This window comes from Mangifera indica, chromosome 14, assembly GCF_011075055.1.
Source record: "Mangifera indica cultivar Alphonso chromosome 14, CATAS_Mindica_2.1, whole genome shotgun sequence".
In the NCBI taxonomy this organism is placed as follows: Eukaryota; Viridiplantae; Streptophyta; class Magnoliopsida; order Sapindales; family Anacardiaceae; genus Mangifera; species Mangifera indica.
The window spans coordinates 7,585,680-7,611,111 of record NC_058150.1 but is presented as its reverse complement, the minus strand read 5'-3'; the positions used below and the strand labels follow the sequence as shown (position 1 = coordinate 7,611,111).

General features: G+C 34.2%; 3 protein-coding genes across 3 annotated transcripts; 2 read left to right on the top strand and 1 right to left on the bottom strand.

The window, feature by feature from the left end:
* The first annotated feature begins 5,560 nt into the window (after positions 1-5,560).
* On the top strand, positions 5,561-10,035 carry LOC123195724 (DNA-directed RNA polymerase III subunit RPC8-like). Its single transcript, XM_044609540.1, has 8 exons — positions 5,561-5,790; positions 5,954-6,076; positions 6,207-6,302; positions 7,111-7,198; positions 8,670-8,754; positions 8,889-8,952; positions 9,042-9,131; positions 9,712-10,035. Exons 2-8 carry the CDS (start codon positions 5,966-5,968, stop codon positions 9,754-9,756), a joined length of 579 nt encoding a protein of 192 aa, XP_044465475.1. The 5' UTR covers positions 5,561-5,790; positions 5,954-5,965; the 3' UTR covers positions 9,757-10,035.
* A 5,404-nt stretch (positions 10,036-15,439) lies between these two features.
* On the top strand, positions 15,440-20,559 carry LOC123196267 (glutathione reductase, chloroplastic). The gene is made up of 11 exons (XM_044610222.1): positions 15,440-15,903; positions 16,254-16,479; positions 16,615-16,893; positions 16,979-17,155; positions 17,636-17,689; positions 17,790-17,938; positions 18,368-18,431; positions 18,507-18,677; positions 19,286-19,423; positions 19,772-19,862; positions 20,216-20,559. The coding sequence occupies exons 1-10, from the start codon at positions 15,539-15,541 to the stop codon at positions 19,811-19,813; spliced, it is 1,665 nt and encodes a 554-aa protein (XP_044466157.1). The 5' UTR covers positions 15,440-15,538; the 3' UTR covers positions 19,814-19,862; positions 20,216-20,559.
* A 321-nt stretch (positions 20,560-20,880) lies between these two features.
* On the bottom strand, positions 20,881-23,578 carry LOC123196266 (U3 small nucleolar RNA-associated protein 18 homolog). The gene is made up of 2 exons (XM_044610221.1): positions 23,477-23,578; positions 20,881-23,038 (listed from the first exon to the last, which is right to left on the bottom strand). Exon 2 carries the CDS (start codon positions 23,011-23,013, stop codon positions 21,316-21,318), a length of 1,698 nt encoding a protein of 565 aa, XP_044466156.1. The 5' UTR covers positions 23,014-23,038; positions 23,477-23,578; the 3' UTR covers positions 20,881-21,315.
* Between the last annotated feature and the right edge of the window lie 1,854 nt (positions 23,579-25,432).

Genomic DNA, 25,432 nt, shown 5'->3' with positions numbered 1-25,432 from the left:
GCTCTGCAACTGCAACAACTCTGCACGCTAGCTGGCTGGGTGGTTGGAGATATACAAAGAAAGAAAAAGAGCAGTCAAGGATGGAAGTAAAGGAAAAGATAAAAAGCTTTTTTTCTATAAATAAACCTTTGACTTTTTATGTTAATAGAAAATGATAAGTTTCAATTTTTAGGATAAATTTTTTATTATTTTTTAAATTTGAAAATCGAATTATTTATCGGTTAACCGATTTTTCAATTTGAGCAAACCGAAAACCGAATCGAATTTTTAGTTTTCTTAATATTTTGACCAGTAACCGAACTGGTTTTATAGGTATCCTATTTTTCAGTTTGAATACTATTTCGGTTCGATTATTGAAAATTTTTTAACACCCCTACATGTTAAGGGTAAAAACATTGCATCCTATCACCATCATCTAGGATAATGAGCTTGTTGGTTTTGTTTGAAGATGCACAATAGTAATCTCCATCTCTTGGCTATTAACACGTTGCTTTTGGTTAGGCAAACCTTAGTAAGCTTTGAACCATTATCTTGCACAATTCTCTTTATTTTTTCCATTATCTTTTCCTTAATAAGGCTGCCTCTGGTAAAAATCCTATTATTTCTTTCTTTCAAAATGGCATAGACTATTGCCCCAAGACTTATCTTTCCCATCAAAAACTTCAGCTTGTCTCTTCTCTAATCAATGCAAATCTCCCCAACGTACTTGCCCTAGTTTTGACTCCTATATCTTATATTGCTAATATCAAGCACCTTTTCCCAAATAAAGAAGCTAAAGTCACATTAGAAGAATAAGTGATTTATGTCTTCATCATGTTTATCACATAACACACAAGTAGTTGTTGACACAATCCCATGCCTCATTAGCTTGTCCTTTGTCAACAATATTTGTCTTATAGCTAGCCAAAGAATAATTGAATTTCTTGGAATTATCTTTTTGTGTCACACCACATTAGCGCACTCAACCTCACTTTTCTTATTTTGAAATTCATCCCTAGCTGACCTTGTGGAAAAGATACTTGTAGGTTTAGGCAACCATAATACACTATCATCTCCTCATTTAGGATTGTCATTGAACTATTCTTTAATCTTCATCTAATCTCTAGAGTTTGCTAAAGGCCAATTCCAAGTTTCTCCAATAATGATTTCCTTTACCTTCACATTTGTATTAGCCTAGACTTATTTACTAATCTACCTCCAAACCTATCAAGGAGAGGACCATGAGGGTGTCAATTATCCATCCATAGAAAAGTGTTCTCCCCATTCCCTATTCGGTATTTAATTTTCCTTTTTAAGTCATCTCTTGTTTGGAGCAATTCTCTCCACCACCAAGGGCTATCATTGACAACTCTAATCTCTTATATATTTCTTCCTTTTAGACAGTAGGTAGAGATCCAGTTAACCCAAATAGAGTTGTATGTGTTTAGGTGTAATACCCTCAGGTACGTTTCAAGGATATTAATGTCTTTTAGCCTTTCTTTGTGACATTTCTAGTTTTAAATATATATGTTCACATGTATATATATATATATATATATATATATATATATATATATATATATATATATATATATATATATATATATTAATTGAAATGTTTGTATATATCTAAAGAGAGAAAAGACAAAAAGGAAAATTTATGCTTTTTCCATCTTCTCCCATCCATTCCAGAAGCCAGCCTTCTTCATGCTGTTTTATTTTGTTTTGTGAAGAAAAATGAAGGAATCGAAGGGGTTTTGGAAGACAAAATACGAAAAGAAACAAAATGAAGCACTTTGGCAGCCTTGGTAATTAAAAGATCTCTTTCTTTTCTCTTTACCTATGTATATATATCTTGAATGCATGTTATATGAATATGTTAGTGTGTTTTGGTGTTGATTTAAGGTAGTTTTGATGATAAAAGAAGCAAAACAAAAAGGAATGAGCTAACTTGCAAAGTTTGGCTTGAAACAAGGTGAGAGTATTATCCTTAGTATGTTTCATATTTTATGATTTTGGTTCTTTAGCTCTATGTTATAAATGATGATTTTAAAGTTGAGAAATGTTGTTTTGCCATTTGGGATATCTATGTGTGTTAGTTTGTTTATGGTAAAGAGTTTGATAATATTTACCATTTTACCACTGATTTCGTCCCACGTTTTGGCTATCTTATCTGATGAATCATGAGTGCCATTATAGCTTTTTGGAAAGCTCTTTGAATTATCTTTTCAATGATATATAGCTTGTATGAATTAGAGACCGTTTGGACTGTTAAATTGCATGAATAAAGAGACTATCTTACCAAATAAACAGTGAATACAATTTTTTGCCACTGATTTCGTCCCACGTTTTAACTATCTTATCTGATGAATCATGAGTGCCATTATAACTTGTTGGAAATCTCTTTAAATTTTCTTTCCAATGATATATAGCTTGTATGAATTAGATATCGTTTGGATTGTTAAATTGCATGAACAAAAGGTTACCTTAGTAAATAAATAGTAAATTTAGTTTTTTGCCATTGAATTCATCCCACATTTTGACTACCTTATTTGATGAATCATGAGTGCTATTATAGCTTGTTCGAAAGCTTTTTTGAAATCTCTTTTCAATTATATATAGTTTGTATGGATTAGAGACCGTTTGAACTATTAGATTGCATGAACAAAAATACTACTCTACCAAGTGAACAGTCCCATGAACAGTGATTTACCGCTTTGGAAAGAAAGAAAAAAAGAAAAGATGGAGAAAAAGAAAAAGAAAAAAAAAAGAAAGGAAAGGAAAGAAATGAGAGAAAAAGAAAAGAAGAAGACAAGAAAGAAAAGGAATTTGGGCCTCATGATTCAGGGGTCGTCCCAAGAGTATAGTTTGGTAGGTTATGGATAGCTTTAGATGGAAGCAAAATTAGTAAGATATAAGCACACATGCATGCTACGAATTATGATGGGATACTTTACGCTACACTGCCCATAGTAGGGCATGTTCACAATAGGACACGTCTATAGTAGGATATAGATTTATAGTAGGGTATGCTCGTAGTAGAGCATACTCATAGTAGATTACAATTCAGATTCAGAAATAGTGTAGTAAGAGAAAGGAATAGAGCTTGAGCTTAAAAAAATATCAAATCTCTGTAGTTAGCTTCCAAAAAGTATCAAATGGACATCAAATGGGATAAAGTATGACCCAAATCGTAAAGAATGAACTAAATTATCCCCTCAATTTCTTATGAAGGTATGATGTGAGATTGAGTCCTGAGAGTGAGTTAGAACAGGAGAGGTGATAGTTTATTTAATTCCTTCCTTTTACTAAGTGTTCTTATCTCTCACTTCCTTTTCTTTCATGATTGCAGATATGGGTGATCGAGATAGTTGCAAGGTAGGGTCAAGTCAATGAAGATAGATCCAGGCTGAGGTTGGTTACCTATAGTTTTTGTTACATGCATATGATATTGATGATTTTTTGCCCTATTCAGATAGTTGGATAGTTGTATCTATGGGCATGTATATGATTACTCTATGATCTCAAATATTTTCAGATGAGTTTTCATATATGATATATACATTTTTTGTTCACTTATAGATTTTCAATTTTTAGATGAGTTCATTTTAAAGTATTTAAACAAAAAATAAACGCTTCGGAGGGTAGTACTTAGGGAGTGATGTTACATTAGGCAAATATCCCAAATATGTCTGGCCATCATAGCTTTATTCTAATCTTTACATTTCATAATACCTAAAACCCCTTCTTTTCTAGGTAAGCAAATGTCATCCCAAGCTACTTTAGCCTTGTTATGACTAAGATCCACTCCCACCCAAAAACAATCTCAAAGCTTAGCAATAGTGATCTTATGTATCTTGAAAAGAAGAATAAAGTGAGAAGACCAGTAGACTTGAATGCTAAATAGAATAGCTTTGATGAGCATGAGTTTCCCAACATATGAGAGGAATTTTCTTTTCCAAGAAGAAATACTAGCTAAGATTTTGCCAATTCAAGGTTTACAATCCTTCAAGGAAAACTTTGTGGATACTATGGGAACTCCAAGGTACTTGAAAGGAATTGTTCCTTCCTCAAACTAAAGAATGTTAATGGCTCTTTTCTCTTCAATTGATGCCCTTTAAAAGAAGACATTACTTTTAGCATTGTTTGTTATAAGCCTCGACCATCTTTGGAACCTATCCAAAGCCTCTTTAACAAGCTTAACAGAATTCACCTCAGCGTTACAGAAAATGAAGAGGTCATTAGCAAAGCATAGGTGAGTTATTTTGCTCTTCTTACATTTCCAATGATACTCAAACTCCATTTTAGAAGTTATTTCTTCAAGTTTGCGAGAAAATATATTTATGGTAATGACAAAAATATAGGGGGAGATGAGATCCCCCTATCTATGACCCCTTGTGTTTTTGAAGAATCCTTGAAGCTCCCTATTAATACTAAAGGAAAAGGAAGGTGTAGAGATACAATCTTCCACCTATTTATCAAAGGTAGGATGCAACCCAATTTTCCAAAAAACCATACCAATAAATATCCAATCCACCATATCATACGCTTTCATTAAATCAACTTTGATTATGCATCTTTTTCTATTGGCCATCCCCTTATGGTACTTATTGAAGAGCTCATTACACATGAGGATATTATCTCCACTATTTCTTCCCTCCACAAAAGTCGCTTGAGCTTTGTTGATGAACAAAAGGGAGAATGTTTTTTAATTTGTTTGCCATAATTTTAGAGATACATTTGTAAATTGTATTACAACAAGAAATAGACTTATAGTCTTTGCAGCTTGATAGGTTTTCACATTTCGGTATAAAAACAATAATTGTATAATTTACTTCTCTCAAAGGGGAACCTAGTGAAAAGAAGTATTGGATAACATTAATCACATTCTCTCCTACAATCTCCCAAACATTTTTAAAGAATTGAGCATTGAAACCATTCGGCCTTAGGGCTTTATTCCCATCCATATCAAACAAAGGTTGTTTAATTTCCTCATTAGTCATCTCTGATCATTTCATAGGTTATTTCTTTCATAATCTTATAGTTAATCAAGTTATCAAAGTTCTTGTCAATTCTTCCTTCTTGGGGGTTTGCTAGAATCTTTTTAAAGTATTCCACTAACTTTATATTGATTCGAGTTTTTTTCAAAAGTAAAGGAGACATCCTCAAAGAGGAAAACATTGATAACATTTCTACACTTCCTCCCTTTGACATGATTAAAGAAATAGTTTGTGTTTTCATCTCCTTCTTTAAGCCACTGCACTCAAGATTTTTGCGTAATGAAAGATTTTTCCCTCCAACTTAGTGTTGGATACTCATTAGCCTTGCATTTTTCATCTTCCACGAGGTCATAATTGAGAGGAGACCTTAGCAATCTTGCTTGGGCACTCTAAAGAAATGGCACACTATGAATGTTGCCAACAATCAAAGGCTAATATGCACACCAAACACAATAGGGCAAAAACAGTAGTTGGTTTACTTGGTATTAAGATTGTTGGATGTATTTGTATTAATAAAATAATATGTATAAATAATAATATATTATTATATAATTAAGTAATATTTATCTTTAATTTAAACTATTTGCGACTAATTTTGTTTTTTGTATTTTCCCTTAAAAAAAAAACACCCTTCTCCAAGTTCCCGCGGCGGCACCCACGCACGAATTCGACTCTCGCCACGCCGCTCCCTCAACTCCATCCCACCAAACCTCCCCTGGTGACAGCCGCTGCATCCCACCCCGATCCCCGCTACCTCTACTTAACTCGACTCAACACTTCCTATCCGAATAATCATAACCGCTAGTTAAAGGTTTGTTTTGTTCTTTATGTTTTAATTTTATTCTGTTTTTATTGAAAATGATGGTCCATCGAAGTTGGTAGGCACACGCTCGTTTGCGGTGTTTGTCGGTTGCTGTTTCTATTTGAGTGTCTATTGGATGTACTTTGATCGATTTGTTTGTCTGAAAATGTAGGAGACGGTGAAAATGTTTTACCTTAGCAGAATTGAGCACACATTGCGTTTGCCGCCTCATCTCCTTGGCAATCCTCTTGATGAAGCTGTTAAATCAGAGTTAGAAGGTATTTTCTTGGATAAGGTATGTGGGACTTTTTCTTTCCTTACTTTGACTCTACACTTTTTTTTTTTTTTTTAATTTTAAGTTTGTTGGATTTTGATGAACTTTTGGGGATATCATGTGGAAGAAGATAACTATTTTTGTTTTGAAGGTTGTTGCAAATTTGGGACTCTGCATTTCTGTGTATGATATCTGCAAAATTGAAGGTGGCTTTATTTTTCCAGGGGAAGGTGCTTCCACATATGCGGTATATATATGAACTGTAATATGATTATATCCCATGCTTATGTATAGCCTTGACGTCATCAAGTCATTTTCAGGCTTTGTCACAAGCGATTAATGTGCTTGTTGTATTTGCTTCGTTTTGTTCTTGTATTGTAATTATTTTTACTTTGGATTGGATTTGTCAGTGCTACGTTAAGGGGATGTGCATGAAATTGTGCTGCAAGTTTGTGTTTTGTAAATTATATGTATTTACTTTTTCAATGTTATTTTAATATTTATATGTATTTACTTTTCAAAATTTTTTCTAAGTGATTTTATTTTTTTATTTGTATTTACTCTTTGAAAATAAGGCGAGGAGTGAAGATTCCTTGGAGGTTAGGTGGTAAAGCTTCTTTGTCATGGTATTTGGAGACTTTAATTCATTGCTCAATACCCATTACCATTTAACCATTGTTTAGCACCAAAGAGAAGAAATGAAGTGAGATGTCACATAAAATCTCTAGTTGTCCTCAATGGGAATGTGTTTTTTTGATTCTATATTTCCTGGAATAACTATGTTTGTGCAAACTCTCAGAGTTTTGGATTTGTTTATGTGTGTACGTTTTTAGCAACATAACTTAATTAAGTCCTTTATGTTAGTTAATTGATATAAAAGTGAGCTTTTTCGTTTTCTTTTACACTATTTTCATAAACAATTAGGGATCTTAAATTTTACTATTAATCAAATTGATCTGGTATGTATGATTAGGATATTTTTATTGTACCATGGATTCTCTTTATAAAATACAATTTGTAGTTTTGTTGACAATCTTGTTCTGTTCATCTGGCAGGTTGAGTTTAGAATGGTTGTATTTCGCCCCTTTGTGGGAGAGGTTATCACTGCAAAACTCAAAGAATCTGATGCCAATGGTTTGCGCTGTATGTCTTACAATGACCTCAGCATCTTAATTTTCTGTGATTTACTTTGATATATATGTGTCCACTGTAATCTTTTCCTTAGTTTTATTTTCTGAATTCAATTTCCTCCTGTGCAAGTATATATATAGCTTTTGTTTAAGAAGCATGGGTTTTCTCATTTAACATTCTTGTGGGCAGGAGGGGGTGTTTAACTTTTTGGTTATTGTGGGTGTTAATGAGTTCCAATAAGTACTATAGATCAGATGGTCTTTGACTGCTGATTCCTGAGGACTTGATTGTCTAGTTCTGTTTAAGTCTTCTGTAGTGAGCCCTTTTTCAAAACTATGCAAGATTCCTGCACAAAGATAGTTTAGGAGTAAAACTTTCTTATCCGGATTGATGCATTATAACTTGCAATGAATTTTTTAGTCTAAGTTTCTATTGAACACAGTGCTCTGCTGGTCATTTCATGCATATGCTGGTTGTGTTGATTGCAGAGCTTAGGATTGAATCCATTTCCCCAGTTAAAGAATGTGTTTGATTGCAATCTTAATTAACTTGCTCAATTAATTTTAGGAATTTATATTTGCTTACATGTGGGAAGAACTTATTTACTTAATTAAGGTTTTGGCCTTGGTTCATTGAAGCATCCTATCTTTGAAGAAAAATTCCCCTCGTATGCATTCTTGATTGACATTGATGGCTGAAACTGAAGTCTTGTTGTGGTATTCTTGACTATTTAGTGGTTGAAATTTAGGTCTTCTTGGTGGTACTGAATTTAGGAGCACCTTGTTTTTTGACAAGAAAATTTTTTCTGTGTTCGGAAATTCAACGTGCTCTCCATCTTCTGAGATAGCTCTATGAATTCTCTTCCATATCTTTAGGAGTCTCCCTTGCAATAGAACAGCACATTACACATTTTCTCTTGGCTTGCTGCAATATTTTATCCTTGCATGTTTGCTCATTCTTGTCTATGTGTTTGTTTGTTTTCCCTCGGATGAAATTTGTGATTGCTTGGAACATGGCGACGGTGACAATTAGTAGTTGATGAGTTGACTTCCCAGACTGGGATGGTGAAATTGAACCATGCTAATGGCAAACACATCTTTACCAAGCAGGTGTCCCTTTAGGTGTAAAAGTTTCATGTTATTTCTAGTGATAAGTTGCAAAGTTAGCACTCATGACTGAATATGGCTTGCAGAAATCCTTCCAGATCTGCTATGTAAGATGATCTGCCAGACGTTTTCTTGAATTAATTTATTCTACTCTTTCTTGTAGCTTTCATAATCAGTGAAATTTTCACCTTTTTGTATTCAGATTGTGAGCAGACCTAAACTTTGACTTAAATTTTTTCCTACAGATTTGTTGTTATTCTGTTTGTCCTTTCTTTATTGTCTTGAAAGCTTGAATTCATCTGAATGTTAACAATTTTGGTACCTTTAGTGAACTAAGTTTGAATTTTGTTTTGAAATCTTGATGTTATGATTGGCAGTATCTCTTGGGTTTTTTGATGACATTTACATACCTTTTCATCTTTTGCCAAGTCCATCTCATTCCGAGTCTGACCCTGACAAAAGGTGTGACTGTCTGATTCCTTTTCCTGGTCTATTTTGCACGTGTTGAAAACTTAAAATAACTTTCTGCTTATATCTTTCTGTCTTCGCATTACATCTGTTGGTTCAGTAGTACTTGCCTATGATTATTACTGCAGGTACAATGTCCGATGGATATGGGAATTTGGAGATACAAAATATCCGATCGATGGAATAGACGAGGTTCATATGATCGTGCAATTGCTATATATGCAGATTCTCAAACTTCTATTTTATATATATTGACTGACTTTAGGTATATGAAATGTCAGATCAAGTTTCGAGTTATTAGTGTTAAGTATCCTCCAATTCCTATTGAGCAACCGGAAGGATCAAAGCCATTTGCCCCTATGGTGGTTACTGTAAGTACATCTTTCAAAGTTATTAGTACTGACTGGTATTTCCTCTGGCTTTCTCATTTTTTTGGTCTTTATTTTTCTTCAAAGGCTTTTTTGTATGAGCATAGTAGTAGCCATGTTGCTTCCTAGGATGTTCTTTCATTCTTCTTTCTTCTACTTTTAGAAATTTCTCATGATGCTTCAAGGAAGTGATCCCTAATCTACCTATATAATTGCGTGTTTTGTTGGCTTAGTGTCTGTTTCCACTTTACATGTATTCGGTATTTAAGATTGTAAAAGAATTTACACTTTTTTTGGCCTTTGATCATAATATTTAGATTGCTACTTTCTAGAGATGGTGTGATTTAAAATTTTGACAGGCTGCTTTTACTCTAACAGCTTAATTAGATTTTGAATTCATGACATGTAAATGGAAGCTTTTAAATCACCTCTTTTCTGAATTTGAAACTCTGTTTAAGATGTGTTTCAAACTCAGTACATAAAGAAACTGTAATGCACTAGCAATATAATCGGTTTGATTGAATCACAATATTTTCTGGGTTTATGCATTGGTCTAATTATTAGTTGGGATTTCCTTTTGCAGGGATCGGCTGATTACGATGGTCTCGGTCCTGTTTCATGGTGGTAGGTTGTTTGTGATCTTATTCTATGAAGCAGAGGAAGTATTTCTTTTATGCTTGTTACATTATATCTGCTTTTAAAAGTAGAAATTAGACCAGTCTCGGCTTGGTTCAGTTCAATGTTCTAAATCTCACTTAAATAGGAAAATTTGATGATATCTGTAGCTAGGGTTAATTTGTTATTGTATCTAGTTTCTAAATTTTCATTCCAAAGGTTGTCAACAAGTAATTGATGAGCAGCTAATTACGGTTTCATTTCAAAGTCTAAGAAGGTTGAAGTTTGTGGAGTTTGGTTCTTCCCCGTTTTCTGATTCGTAACAGGGTGAATATTATTTATTTAATTATAAAAATTAATTATAATTTATGAAATATACAAATTTTGTGATAAATAAAAAAAAAAATAGTGATCGCACCATCACAACGATCACCTAATTTCCAAACAGTCAGTGGCAAACCTACCAGGGGGTCAAGGGGGCCATGAGTTAAAATCTCTGATTAACACCTGAATTTTATATATAACAATTAATTAGGGTCCTAGAATTTTTTCTATTATCTTGGACCCTCTAGTTTTGCTACACATTGTCTACCATCTGTTAAATTTTTAATTCATTACGTTCATATGGGCCTTTTTAATCCAAGAATACTGGGCAATTGTTCAAATAGGTTGTATTCTTAAAAGATTACGAGAAAACATATTTTTTTTAAATAAAGAAATTTGAATATGCGGCTACAAATCTGAAAAAGGTACCACCGCAAAGCCTTAAGAAATTTGAATATGCAGCTACAAGCAATGATCCCTCCTTCTTCCTTCACTGAGTGGCCTTTAATTTCCAGCACTATCACCATTCTGTCTTTTTTAATTTTTTCTCTCACTAATCACCATCTTCTTCTTCCTTCACTTAGCACCTCCCCCGCCACCATTATGGTTAATGACTACTAGCACCATCACCTCTAACTTCTACTGTAATCATCATTTTTCTTCTCGCTTTTTTTCTCTCATTGTCTTTTTCTTCATTCACTTGACATCACCACCACTTTTATGGTTGATGACTACCATCACCATCACCATCAAAACCAACCTAACACTACTATCAAAAGCACTACCATCACCATGACTAACGACTACTATCACTATCACCACTAGAATCAACCTTGCACCACCAATAGAAGCACCATCACCATGGTTGATGACATTGCCTCAACCAACCTATCATCACTAGAACCAACCCAACACCATCACTCACACTCACTCCACTTTCTACACCATCTCATTCTTATTCAAAACCCATAAAACTTTTTAAAAATCTCTAAATCTCCTCCTTCAAGAGACACAATCATCTACTTCAATAAGTACAAATAAACTTTTTTTTTTTGGGTAAGTGATTAAAGAATATCAATAAAAAATGATAACAAAGAAGGACTCGTCATGAAAAATGAGAGTCATTGGAATTTTTTTGTATGGTCAGTTGTGGTTTATGTGGGTAAGTCAAATGGACTAAAATGAAAAGGAAGAGTGTGACAATTTTGTTTTTATAGAAATTTCCTTTGGTTGTTTTGTGTTAGCAAACAACCTAGGAGTTGTTGCAATTGTTAAGGGATTCAAAGCAAAGTGGAGAGAATTTGAGTGGTGGCAGTTGATGGAGATGGAAAGGGAAGGAAAGAGAAACATAGTATTTCTATAATTTATTAAAGAATAGAGGTAGACTGGTAATTGACAATAAAGGGTATTTTTGCCTATTTATAATAAGGGTTTTTTTTTTTTTTTACTTTTGTCATAAAATATAACAAAATTTACAAATGTAAACCTAACAGGGAGAAGAATTTTATCATTATAATATAGTTTAAATAAGGAAAAAGTTATTATCCTTTTATGATATCTTAAAAGAATTATATTAAATAATACTATTTTGATTTTGAAATTATGAAATGACACTTTTCAAAATTGAGAATTGATATTATTACATACCTTTTTTTTTTAATAAATGACTTTTTTGTAAAAAATACCCCATGACTCTAATAGTGCAAAACGCTTTCCACTTCACTTGTATTTGAATACACTCCATCTTTATTGAATCTCTTATTTTTCACTCAATAAATATTCAGTTTGACAAATGATTTTCAAATGAAATTGCCCTTATTAACAAATCCAATAACATTTGGAGGGCATACTTCTTTTATGAATTTGTTTATATATTGGTTTATTTCATGATTCAAAAAGAGAAGATGTAAGTTTTGGCTTTTAAAAGTTGTTTGGAATATCATGATATAATAACTACAAATAAATGTTGCAATTTTATGTTGAATCCATGTTTCGACATGAAACTATAGACTTGATTAGGGTAATTCCTCCAACATATTTAACATTCATTTCTATACATATAATCCAATAAACAAACCCATTTAAATGTAGTCAAAAATAACCTAATTGGAAACCCAAAATGAAGCTCCTGATATGTTATCGAAACATGATTTTGACAATAAGTTGTAGACTTCATTTAATGTTTCTATGAACCACATTTGACTTCAAATTCAACACAGATTGCCCAACAAACACATCCATTGTAAGGATATTATTCAAATATAATCAAACCAAAAATGTTAAATGAAGTGTGCAGTTAATTGATGAATCTATGTTTTGATAAAAAAAATTTTAGGCTTCATTTTGAGGTTATACTTACCATATTTGACATCCCTTACTACACAAATTATAGAACAAACACATCAATTTCTACAAAGTAGTCAAATGATAAACCCTAAATGAAACATGCCCAAATATGGATTTACTAGGAAACCACATGCTTCAACTTGGGTTTAGTACCAACCAATATAGGTCACAAATAAACACATACATTTCAAAACAAATTCACCCAACAAATCTAGGCAAAATGAAAATCTTTACCATGGTTTGGGCAAGAAAACATAAATTGTCTTCAGGTTTTTTATTTCAACTAGATTTGATACGAAGATATTTAATCAATGTATTGAAATTCAGTTGAAACATTGTTTTAAATGGAAGACATTTTTCTAAATTAATTCTTATTCATTGCCACCTCCTGCTTATGAAAATGGAGAAAAGATAAAGTGACTCCCACATTCGGATGAAGAGATTGTCAACGGATGAAGAGCTTGCCTTAGCTTGAGCTCGACTCGTTTCAAAAGAGTCGAGTTTGAGTTCAAATTCGAATTACGCTTTGCAATTGACTCATTATTAAAATGATATCATTTTAATGCATATTAATTAAAAGAACGTTGTTTTGTATTAAATTTTTTAAGCTCGCGAATTTGACAAACTGAATACCCCTAAATTTTAATCTTGAAAATATTTAACTTTCAAGTCTGAGCTCGCTTAAGCAAAACTTATTTAGGACTCATTCAAATTAAACTCAAGTTCGAATTCGAATAAACTCGATTCAAATTCAACGCTCTTTAGAAGTTACACCCTAACCTTTAATGGCCCATAACCCTAAAATTACAAAAATTGTACTATTGAAAATAGAAAAACCCTTTAAAAATAGTAATAATTCATTTAGAAAGAAATGGTAAGTGGAATTTAGTGGGGTTTGGATTTGAGTTAAGTTAAGTTTGAGCTTTGATAAAGGCCAAAGGACTATTTCCCACCCAAGGTATGCTGCAATCTCAAGTTTCCACCATTTATCTTTGATAATACCAAATACCCACCCATGAGCAGTTAAAATTAACGGAACCCTAACCCCTAAAAATATTTTCTCTTTTTTGCCCCCTAACCCCTAAAAACTAACCATTTTCCGTTAGGCCAAGTTTTAAAAAATAGCATTCCCCCTCCTAGAGTTTAGTTTTCAATCTCTGACACCGAATCCTACTCCATCGCCGACGACGAAGCTTTCCAGAGGCATCACCATGCTCCGGCGGTCTCCCTTGCCTCCTCTGGAGTGACGGTCAATCGAGATCTGGCCTAGAAAGAAGAAAAGCTTCGTCGGGAGACGAAACTTTTCGTCTTCGTCTGGAAAGACGAAAAGCTTCATCTCCCGACGAAGCTTTTCTTCTTTCTAGGCCAGATCTCGGTCGACCGATGCTTCAGATGAGGCAAGGGAGACGGTTGGAGCATGGTGATGCCTCTAGAAGCTTCGTCGTCGGCGATGGAGCCGGATTTGGTGCCAGGGATTGAAAACTAAACCCTAGGGGGGGAATGCTATTTTTTAAAACTTGGTTTAGGGAGAAATGGTTAGTTTTTAGGGGTTAGGGGGCGAAAAAGAGATAAAATTTTAATTTATTTTTAATATTATAGATAAAATGACGATTTTACCCTTACCACCGTTAATTTTAACTGTTCATGAGTGAGTATTTAATATTATCAAAGATAAATGGTGGAAACTTGAGATTGCAGCATACCTTGGGTGGGAAATAGTCCTTTGGCCATTTTCTAGACCGTTCGTGGCATGGGGTCCAATTGGCAGTATCATAACCGGTTAAGAGGCTTTTTAATGAGTATTAGTGGAGTCACCCTTAGATTAAGGGTTGGGTCAAGCTCGTTCATCAATTTTGTTCAAATGAGACCAAGACGAACAAAAACACTCAGGTTTAGAGTTATTTAATTTATCAAATTTATGAGTTTACAAAAACACTCTAAATTAATTAAAATGATATTATTTTGGTTAATACATATTAAAATAACGTCATGTTAGTTTATTTTAGCTCAACTATGGTATTGAACCGAGTTTAATTTGAATTCAGTTTGATACTATAATCAAACTTATGTTTAACTCTTTTCAAATTGAATCGAATTTAAATTGGCTTAAAGAGGATTGTCAAATTTGAGTCTTTAGGCTCGAGTTAGACTTTTCAAGTTAAGTCAAACTCGAATTTATTAAAGGCTAAAGTACTATTTCCCACCCAATGTATACTGTAATTTCAAGTTTCCACCATTTATCTTTGATAATACAAAATATCCACCCATAAGCAGTTAAAATTAACGGTGGTTAAGATAAAATCGTCATTTTATTTATAATATTAAAAATAAATTAAAATTTTATCTCTTTTTCGTCCCCTAACCCCTAAAAACTAACCATTTCCCCCAAAACCAAGTTTTTGAAAAATAGCATTCCCCCCCTAGGGTTTAGTTTTCAATCCCCAGCACCAAATCCGGCTCCATCGCCGACGACAAAGCCTTCCAGAGGCATCACCATGCTCCAACCGTCTCCCTTGTCTCATCTGGAGCGTCGGTCGACCTAGATCTGGCCTAGAAAGAAGAAAAGCTTCGTCGGGAGACGAAGCTTTTTGTCTTCGCAGACAAAGCCTCTTCGTCTCCCGACAAAGCTTTTCTTCTTTCCAGGCCAGATCTCGATCGACCGTCGCTCCAGAGGAGGCAAGGGAGACCACCGGAGCATGGTGATGCCTTTGGAAAGCTTCGTCGTCTGCGATGGAGCCAGATTCGGTGTCGAAGATTGAAAACTAAACCCTAAGGGGGGAATGTTATTTTTCAAAACTTGGCCTAGAGGGAAATGGTTAGTTTTTAGGGGTTAGGAGACAAAAAAGAAAAAATATTTTTAGGGGTTAGGGTTCCGTTAATTTTAACTACTCATGGGTGGGTATTTGGTATTATCAAAGATAAATGGTGGAAACTTGAGATTATAGCATACCTTGGGTGGGAAATAATTCTTTGGCCTCTAGAAAATAGGAAGCCTTGCTAGACCAGGAACCGTTAACTACATACGCCTACACTATTACAATTCTCACCGTCCTCAATTCTCTGAGATAATACAACACAACACGAGCACAAGAAGGGAGAAATCAAAATTTTAAATTAAAAAAAAAATGGCAACATCTGTTGCAACGCCAAAGCTCACCACCACCTTCTTGTACAAAAGGCTACCGTTTTCACTTCCAGTTTCCTCTCACTTTCTTTCTCTTCCTAAAACCCTAACTTCTCCTTCTCTTTCTTACGTTCAGAGCCACCACCTCCGCCAACATCATCCACGGCGTCATATCGCCGTCCAAGCCGAGTCCGAGAACGGAGCTGAGACCGCTCGTCATTACGACTTTGACCTGTTCACTATTGGCGCCGGCAGTGGCGGCGTCCGTGCGTCACGATTCGCCTCCAATTTCGGCGCTTCTGTTGCTGTCTGTGAGCTTCCGTTTTCAACCATTTCTTCTGAGACCACTGGCGGCGTTGGTGGCACGTAAGTTGTGAAGTGTTGATGAAACTTAGCTGTAATAACTGAATTATGATCATAAGAATTTTAGCCTTTTACTTTTAATCTTCCACTGTTACTATGTGCTGTCAGCTCTGATTGTGGTAACTATTTATTAATTATCAGAAACTTTCCTTGCTTTGAAAGAGTTTTGGTTTGTAATTTTAATTTGTACTGTTCCAGTCTTTTGGAAAACCAATACTTAATTTGAGTCAGGCTTTTAATTCAGCTTGGAGGCGTTAGCTACGTTGAATTCATTTTATTTAGATACCCAAATATTATGATTTCTCTCTTTCTGTGAGCTTGTCAATGATTTCTCTGTTGTTTTTTAAATGCAGATGTGTACTTCGTGGCTGTGTACCAAAGAAACTGCTGGTATATGCATCGAAATTTTCTCATGAATTTGATGAGAGTAATGGTTTTGGTTGGAAATATGAGGTCGAACCACAGCATGATTGGAGCACTTTGATTGCTAATAAAAATGCCGAGCTGCAACGCCTTACCGGTATCTACAAAAATATTCTGAAAAATGCTAATGTCACATTAATTGAAGGTCGTGGAAAGGTGGGAGGATGCCATTTGTCTAGGTTCTTTATAATTAAATGTATTCTTCAGCTAAATTTTGTATACCCTTGCTTCATGAACTATATTCATTATCCATTTTTGGTTTGAATGAATGAAACGGTGAAATCTGTGCAGATTGTGGACCCACACACTGTCGATGTAGATGGAAAACTTTATACTGCTAGGCACATACTGATCTCAGTTGGAGGGCGTCCGTTCATTCCTGACATTCCTGGTAGTGAACATGCTATAGATTCTGATGTTGCACTTGATTTGCCCTCAAAGCCTGAGAGAATTGCAATAATTGGTGGAGGATACATTGCCTTGGAGTTTGCTGGTATCTTCAATGGCCTAAAAAGTGAGGTCCATGTTTTCATACGCCAGAAAAAAGTTTTAAGAGGTTTTGATGAAGAGGTTCGGAACTATAATAGATGCTTAATTAAAACAACTCTATAGAAGTTTTCTTGCACAATGAACTTGTGTCAAAATGGTTCTGCAGATAAGAGACTTTGTTGCAGAACAGATGTCCTTAAGAGGAATTGAGTTTCACACAGAGGAGTCGCCTCAGGCTATTGTAAAGTCAACAGATGGTTCGCTATCTCTGAAGACTAACAAAGGAACAGTGGAAGGCTTCTCTCATATTATGTTTGCAACTGGACGAAGGCCTAGTACGAAGGTTTACTCTTTTGTTATTGGTTCTCATTGAGTCCATTGGGCTATTAAGAGCAATACCATGTGTACCCACTTTGAGCACACAAATGAATACACACTTATACGTGTCATCACATGATTGAGTGTTACTTTATCTTTAATTTAAAATCACACAATCATATGGTAGCACACATAAGTGTGTACCCATTTGTGTACTCAAAATAAATATGCATAGTTTTATTGAGTTATTAATTATGTCCCATAAACTGTGTATCCTCCTTAAAAAAAAAGGACCTTAGAGTATTAATCTTCAAGGTTTGCAATCATGCACCATACTTTGGTACCATTATCCCACAATGGTGACAATGCAAACATCATGCTTAATCTGTACTGCACCAATACTTTTCCTGTCTTTATTATTTTTTTCTCTAAGCATTATATTTGAAAGAAGAATGATAAAATGATTATGTAGTAGATATAATGTGAAGTTTTTGCTTCGTTGCAGAACTTGGGATTGGAAAAGGTGGGTGTTAAATTGAATAAGAATGGAGCAATAGAGGTAGTGTCCTTGCTACTTTGGTATATCTTTTTGTCCTTTTTTCAGTTTCTTCTGCATTGTGCTTTATGTTATCTAGTTTTTCTGTTCATTGTTTCCTCAGGTTGATGAATATTCTTGTACATCAGTTCCTTCCATTTGGGCTGTTGGAGATGTTACAGATAGAATAAATTTGACTCCAGTTGCTTTGATGGAGGGAGGGGCTTTAGCAAAAACTTTGTTTCATGATGAACTGACTAAACCTGATTATAGGTAATATATAATTTTTTTGTTAATAAGTGATTGAAGAGAACTGTTATTAAAATAATTTTATTTCTCAGTAAATCTCTTTATATCTTCATTAAAAATTAATTAGGGCCTGAAGAAGTTTATTACAACGTACACTGAAGTTGGATAATGTTAATTTAGAGCCATGTCATGCATTTTTATTTGTCAGGTTAATGTTTGCTTCTCAACAGACATGTAATAGTTGAAATATACATTTAGCAGTTTTATTTTGGAACTTTTTAGTCAATTATAATAACTAAATTGTCCCCTTCTTTTACAAATAGATTCCCTCCTCTCTTTCAAGTGATTTAAGTTTCTCACTTTACTTCTCAAGAATACCTGTTTTAAGGTTCTGTGATGTGAATTTTGCTTGGTAACTAATAACGTCCATACTTTTTTCTTCCTTGAGAGTAGAGCTGTTCCATCTGCTGTGTTTTCCCAACCACCAATTGGACAAGTTGGTCTTTCTGAAGAACAGGTGACATTATTTTTTTGGCATGTCTGCAACAGTTGCAATTAGTCTATTGTTATTAATGTTTCTAGAACTTCACAGGCTATACAAGAATATGGTGACATTGATGTTTTCACAGCTAACTTCAGACCATTAAAAGCTACTCTCTCAGGTCTTCCAGACCGTGTGTTCATGAAACTCATAGTATGTGCAAAGACAAACAAGGTTCTGGGTTTGCACATGTGTGGAGAAGATGCACCTGAAATTGTGCAGGTTTCTACCTCAATTAAAATATTCTAACTGATTTTTTGTGGATGAAGCTCTCAAGATTGTTCTTAAAATTCAGTATACTCTTTAAGGTTTTCTGGTAAATTCATGAATTTCAATGGTCAATGTCATTCTGAAAGTTTCGTTTTGTTTTTCATACCTGAGCCCTAGTTTAATCTTGAGTCTCAATAATAATGCTTACGAGGTATAAAATTTAACATGCCATAGGACAGGTCTATTGAAAAAATCAAGGCCCTCCATGCCTGAGCTCCCATAGGATATTATGATTGATGGTATATATACTTGGTCTTCTGCAAGTGTTTGAAGAAGAAGATAGGTGAACAGACCAAATTTAGACATGTTCATTTATGTCATCTTTTTTGTTGGGCTCAGGATTTTTGTGAGGCTACTAAATTTTGACCCCAAATGCTTTAAATAAGCATGTAAAGTAGTGACTTGTAGTTTCAGTGCTAAGTCTAGCAGCCTCAATTTATTATGGGGAAATAGAGAATCAGCTTCAGGATCACCAATATTCATTTAGTAAATTGCTAGTAAATCTGTGAGCTACCTGTAAGATCTATGGTCTCATGGTTTTATAATTGTTGAATTTCCAGGGATTTGCAGTTGCTGTGAAAGCTGGCTTGACCAAGGCAGACTTTGATGCAACAGTGGGTGTTCACCCAACAGCAGCAGAGGAGTTTGTCACGATGAGGACTCCTGCTCGTAAGATTAGAAAGAGCCCTCCATCAGAGGTTTGTATATCTGTATTTTGATCACTTCTGACCCATTGTACCAACAGATCTTTTAGTAACTAAAGAATGATAGGTTAGTAGCACTTTTTATGTATCTGCCTTTTGCTGCTGCTGGCCTGGTAAATTATGCCCGTAGAATTAATCTAATCTGGATTTATATATTGGCAAGCTTGATTTGTTTTATCAGTTAAAGTCAATGATGACCATTTTCTATTTTTATGTATCAAGTTGTATGTTTTGCTCCTAGAATGAAAAAAAAAAAAAAAATTCTAGAGTTTCAAATCTGCAGTCTTATAAACTCTTCTTTATGATCGAATGTACCAAATACCATCCTTTTATTTGTTTCAGGGAATGACTGGTCCTGAGGTGAAAGCTGCGGCAGGGGTTTAGCAAGAATAAAGTCAATGAATCAGTTGCACAGTACAGAGGCCTGCTTAAGGTGTGAACTGTTGTGTAATTTTGTTCAGAGTTGGGACTACTATCCAAAAATATGCTTGATTTAATTATTTTTCTCTCATTTAAAAGATTTAGATAAAACAAATATATTGAGAATGATAGTAAAGATCATTACATGATTTAAGAATTAACAAAGTGAGAAATTTTAAACACATGCTGACTGGGCTTTGCATGTTAATTTACCAACATGTGAAACCTTCAGCTGACATTTTTTGGGACTTTCCTGTCTTCTGAAATTAAGTTGATTCATGAGAAGGTGTTATTCTGACTTGGGTAGAATTCGATTGTGCATGAAATTTTCCATGCCCTGTATAACTATTTTATCTGATTTTGCAGGTTGGGTTGCCAGTAAAAACAGTTTTGTGAAGGATTGAAAAAGAACTGGCACTGCACACGTGATTGAATTTCATTTGGATGCATTAACACAGATGTTTTGTTTTGTCGATCGAGAACCACAAGCAAAAGTAAAAAAAATTTTACGAACCTAAGGTTCTATAATTTTGCAGTGTGATAATTTGCATTGTCCAACATGGGAATGAGCAGAATAGCATGCCATATGATATTGCTTTAAAACATTTGCTAGTATTTATTTTCTTTCTTTGTACACCACTCCTATGTATCCGTTTTCACAGAAATGTTGTGTTGATTTAAAGGAGTATAGAATTCAAGTATTCCTCGCATCTTAGCTGCTCAATCAAATTTGAAGTTTTCAATATACCTGTATTTCTTGCTTCGTAGTTGCACGAACAAATTTCAGAAGTTAATCAGAATGATAAATGCAGTCGATCCGAAAGAGCCCTAAACATGGTAGAGAAAATAGATGGAAAATTACATAAGCAGACAAATCAATTCAACAAATTGCCAGAATGAAAGATTCAAATTTAGCTACAATTTTGGTTGCTGGTGCGGATAGAATTAAACCTTAAAATTTCTTAGTTGATTTGCAGTGATCAAGACGGCCAAATCAAGTCAAAATATCAAAACGAAATTCAGTTGCGTACTTGCAATAAAAGACCCCCTTGGGAAAATACTTGACTACTATCAATTTGGTAATGTAGCTATGGAAGAAAATACCAAAATTCTTTATCCAAGAATTCGATGCCACAACATGACAAGAAGAAAAACCAATGACAAAAACTAGTGCAGATAACTCAATCTGCAACACAGGTACAGAATATTGAAAATTCTTCGACTATCAAGTCCTTCGCAAGCCTGGTCTCCAATAAATAATGAGATGCACCTCCCAATGAACTAACTAGAACTAAGAAGATGAAGTCAATATTAATAGCACTGTTTTCTGTGGAGGTTGCCATGGAATGGAACCTTCTCCAGCATGCCAATCAGGAAGCAGGCAAATGGTAAACTGCTTCAATTTTCAGATATGCAACTAGAAGCTCCGTTATGGGTGAAAAGATATATGGAACTCGGCATTCACTCTATGCATGGGGGTAATGATGCAACTTGTATAACAACACTTTTCCAGCAGAATTTCCCATAGCCACAAAGCCACCACCAGGGCTGAAATCCAAACACCGAGGATACTGTAGGGTTCTATTTGCTGGAGGCCAATTAGAGAAAACAGTATATGAAGGAATGTGTACCAACTTCAAACTGTTCTTCTTCATGGTCGAACAAATTGCCAATATTTGAGCATCGTTATTAAATTTCATAAAATCTAACTTGGTAGTTAGATTCTCAATGGTCTTGATTGGTTTTCTCTTACCCCCTAAGAACTCCTCTCTGTTGTAAATATTTACTATCCCACTGTCAGAACCTGCTGCAAAGAAAGTTCCATTCGGTGAAGTGCAAAGTGCTGTACCATTTATGCAACCTTCATCAACTGCCTTATGGATGCACATTCTTTTTCTCAAATCCCAATGGTAGACCTGTCCATCACCTCCAGAGCTCAACAATTGCTGTCCATCATTAGCAAAAGCTAAAGAACGGACACTTCCATTCATTTTCAGAGTTCCAATCAACTCCTTTGTCTTAGATGAAACTAACAAGATATAACCTTCATTGCCCACAAATGCTATTGTACTAGAATCAGGGGAAACTTCAAAAACTTCCAAGCTTTTCTCCTCTCTACCAACCAGGGGGCCTATTTTATCAACCTTTGCTTTCCCCAAATCAAGGCTGTAAAAGAACTTTCTTCTTCCAGCTATTATAACCTCAGATCCATCAGGTAAGAAGGATGCCTTTCGAACCGGGCAATCCTCAAGGAAAATGCTTTGTATTTTGGTATTTCGTTTACCATCAATTTGAAAAAATCTCAGCCTTCGATCCAATCCAGCAACAAGAAGCAACTGTGCATTGCGATGGAACTGAACTGAATTTATAGGACCATTTGATGGTTCCTCAGCATTAGCATCTACAAGTCTTGAGTATTCCAGAAGTCCAGGTAGCAACTTTTCATGGCTCTTAACTACAAGATCTTCATTTACCTTAAGAATATCATCAACAGTTTCAACATAATCGTAACCTCGAGCCACCACTGCCTGATTTTCTTCATCTGACAATTCATCATCATAAGAGCCATCCACCTTTGACTGTGAATCAAGTTGGGCCCATTCTGTACCTCGGCTCAGCTTAACATGCTGAGCCCTCAGTCTTGAAACATAATCTGAACCAGAAATCAAATTTTCATCCTCTTCCTTCCTCAGCTTCCTCAGCCTATTAACTTTAGCAATATTTATATTGATCTGCAGCTCTTCCTCATCCACCCAAACAGATTGTTTTTGCCGTGTTCCCTCTTCATCATCAATTTTCTCTGACAATTGTGACTCCTCTTCATCAACAGACAGCATTCTATCTGCAGAGTAATCCACAAAGTATGCAGCAGGACCATTTTCACCTTCCCCTTGGAATCCTTCCTCATCCTCCTTCCCAAATTCAACAGGGGCATAAATGGATCCAAACAAAAAGTTTTCTAGCTTTTTCATTTCCTTTTCTTGCTCCATTCCCAGTCGTTTATCCTTCTCTATCTTTCTCTTCTTCACCCGTGATATCTCCAAACCAGATTCTCCTCCATCCTCAACACCTTTTGACTCTTCCAAGAGCATAGGCTCATCACCATCTTCCAATTTTGAATTAACTTTCTTTCTAGGAACAACATTCTGAGATATCAAACTCATTTTCCGTGAAATGAAACACCGTTTTCTACAAAATTAACGGAAATATGTAAACAAGTGTATACAATATTACCAATTGAAAAAATCCTTAATATCCAAAAACAGATTAACTAGAGTTATCACGGGCAGTGAAACACTTTCTCGAAGAAGAAAACGAGTTTTGCAATGAACAATACATTCTAAACAAAAGAAAAGAAAATCAACATAAATAAAATATGACACAGACAGAACACTGAGTAACAATACAAACACCATATCAAATCTTAGATAATTAGAATGCTTCCCATTCTTTAGAACAAAAGAGAAAAAAATTCAACCAAGATGAAGAGTGAGAAGATGACAGAGTGCAAGTCGTAAAATTACGTTTCAATATCAAAATAATTACGAATTAACTACTTAAAAGAAATCAAATCAACAAATACAGTTAAAAGAATCGTTGCATATTGAGAAGATGAAACGGTGGTACCTGATGTTGTCCGACGGCGAAGTAAAAGAGGGCTTCACTCACAAAAACCCTAATTACACTCACTGGGTTTATTGTAGTTGTAGAACCCAAGAAAGTAATTTTCAACAACTTTAGGGGTAAGATAGTAAATTAGCTCTTTTTAATTTTCTCTTGCCTTTACCGTTTGAAATTCGAGCAGGTTTTCGGACACATGTTATTGGGAGTGTTATTGTTTATTTAAAATTGTCTGGTAATTCGATTGAATTAACTTTTGAATTGAAAATCAAATAAAAAGTATATTATTTTAAAATTTTATTTGGATATTAATTAAAAATATAAAAAAAGTGATTTTTCAATTTAATTATTTATTTATCTATTTTTTTTAAAATTGGGTAATCAAATCGAATTAAAAAAATTGAATAAAAAATTAATAAAATATTTAACTTAATTTCAAAAAAATTGGAAAAGGATTGTTTTATTAAGGATATTAGAAAGAAAGATAGAGAAGAAACCAAATAATAAATTAGAGTTACAACAACTAATAGCTGATATTTAAGATCACACAGAGATAATTATACGTAGGTAAAGAAACTCTCATAGAAATCTAAATATTCTTTTGGGAAAAAACAAGTCTTATTCAAGATATCAATTTTGGAATCTTTATTCACATTTTTCCAGAGTGAATAATACATAATTGCAAATATAAACTCTCAGATAAAGGTGTTAATGGGTCATACCAAGCCGACTCTGGCTCAGCCCATCAGGCTAATGGGTCAAGCCCAAAGCCCGATCAATAATGGGCTTTCAGGCTGGGCCGACCCATTAATATATCAAGGTCCAAGGCTCGACTCATATAATAATGATCTTAATCGGGTCAAGTTGGGCTTTAAATGGGCTAGCTCGACCCATTTAATCAATATTTTAAAAAAAATTAAATTTTTAAACACAAATTATTTTTAAATTATTAACCGAGGATAATACCCCAAATATTTTATTTATAATCTCTCATTTATGGCAGAAAAATATTGTGATTACATGATGAAAAATATTATAAATTGATAATATAGTATAAATAATTAATTTACATACTGTATAAATTACAAAACATAAATAAATATATACTATGATAATATTCAAATTGACTGAATTCATTTGATACTTGATCCTTTTGTAATAATAAAATTAAAATTAAAATAAAATTATAAACACAAAGAATTATTATTTGAAAGAGAATTGATGCGAGAAAATGAGATTGAAAATATAATGAAATAATTGAGATTAAGAGATTTGTAAATGAAAGTGAAAATGAAGAAAAATTGAATGAGTTTATATAAATAAAAAATAAATAATTTTAAAAAATAATTAAGGAGGCCAAGGCTTCTACCTTGTAGCAGAAGGAAGCACACAAGGTAGAAGCAAGAAAAAAAAAATATTTTTATTTTTAAACAGTATCGGGTCAGGTCGAGTCAACTCATAGACTTAATATAAAAGCCCAAAAGCTGACCTAATAGGCCTATAGGCCTAGCTCAACACGTTGCAATATCAGGTCGGGTCTTCTCGTATCATGCTTTTTTTCGTGCTTCATGCCAAGCCTTCATTCGGCCCGACCCAATTAACGTGTCTACTCTCGGACGATAAGTCAAATCATATTAAAAATTAAAGGTATCTATGTCTTTTTCTCTTTATGTTTTATTTATGGTCAAAAGACTTGTTTCCACCTAAAGTTTAATGTAATTCTAAAGTTTAATCTGTCAACTTTCAAAAATCCAAAAACATATCTATGAGTCAAATTCTTTTAAGAATCTCAGTTAGAATTAGAGATAAAACCATTATTTTAACAATAATATTTTAAAAATATAATTTATTATATTCCTCCCAAGTTTTAAAGACTAACAAATTTATCATTTCCTAAAAATTTCTAATTTAAAAAGGTCGCATTCCTCCCCTCCCCCCAAAAAAAAGACCTATCTTCACCTC

Bases quoted from the DNA above. Each gene is read 5' to 3' on its own strand.
- LOC123196266 (XM_044610221.1), bottom strand. From the start codon at position 23,013: ATGAGTTTGATATCTCAGAATGTTGTTCCTAGAAAGAAAGTTAATTCA.
- LOC123195724 (XM_044609540.1), top strand. From the start codon at position 5,966: ATGTTTTACCTTAGCAGAATTGAGCACACATTGCGTTTGCCGCCTCAT. The intron at 8,755-8,888 runs GTGTGACTGTCT...TTATTACTGCAG, and splicing joins GAGTCTGACCCTGACAAAAG to GTACAATGTCCGATGGATAT. The intron at 8,953-9,041 runs GTTCATATGATC...ATGAAATGTCAG, and splicing joins CGATCGATGGAATAGACGAG to ATCAAGTTTCGAGTTATTAG.
- LOC123196267 (XM_044610222.1), top strand. From the start codon at position 15,539: ATGGCAACATCTGTTGCAACGCCAAAGCTCACCACCACCTTCTTGTAC. The intron at 15,904-16,253 runs GTAAGTTGTGAA...TTTTAAATGCAG, and splicing joins ACTGGCGGCGTTGGTGGCAC to ATGTGTACTTCGTGGCTGTG. The intron at 16,894-16,978 runs GTTCGGAACTAT...ATGGTTCTGCAG, and splicing joins TAAGAGGTTTTGATGAAGAG to ATAAGAGACTTTGTTGCAGA.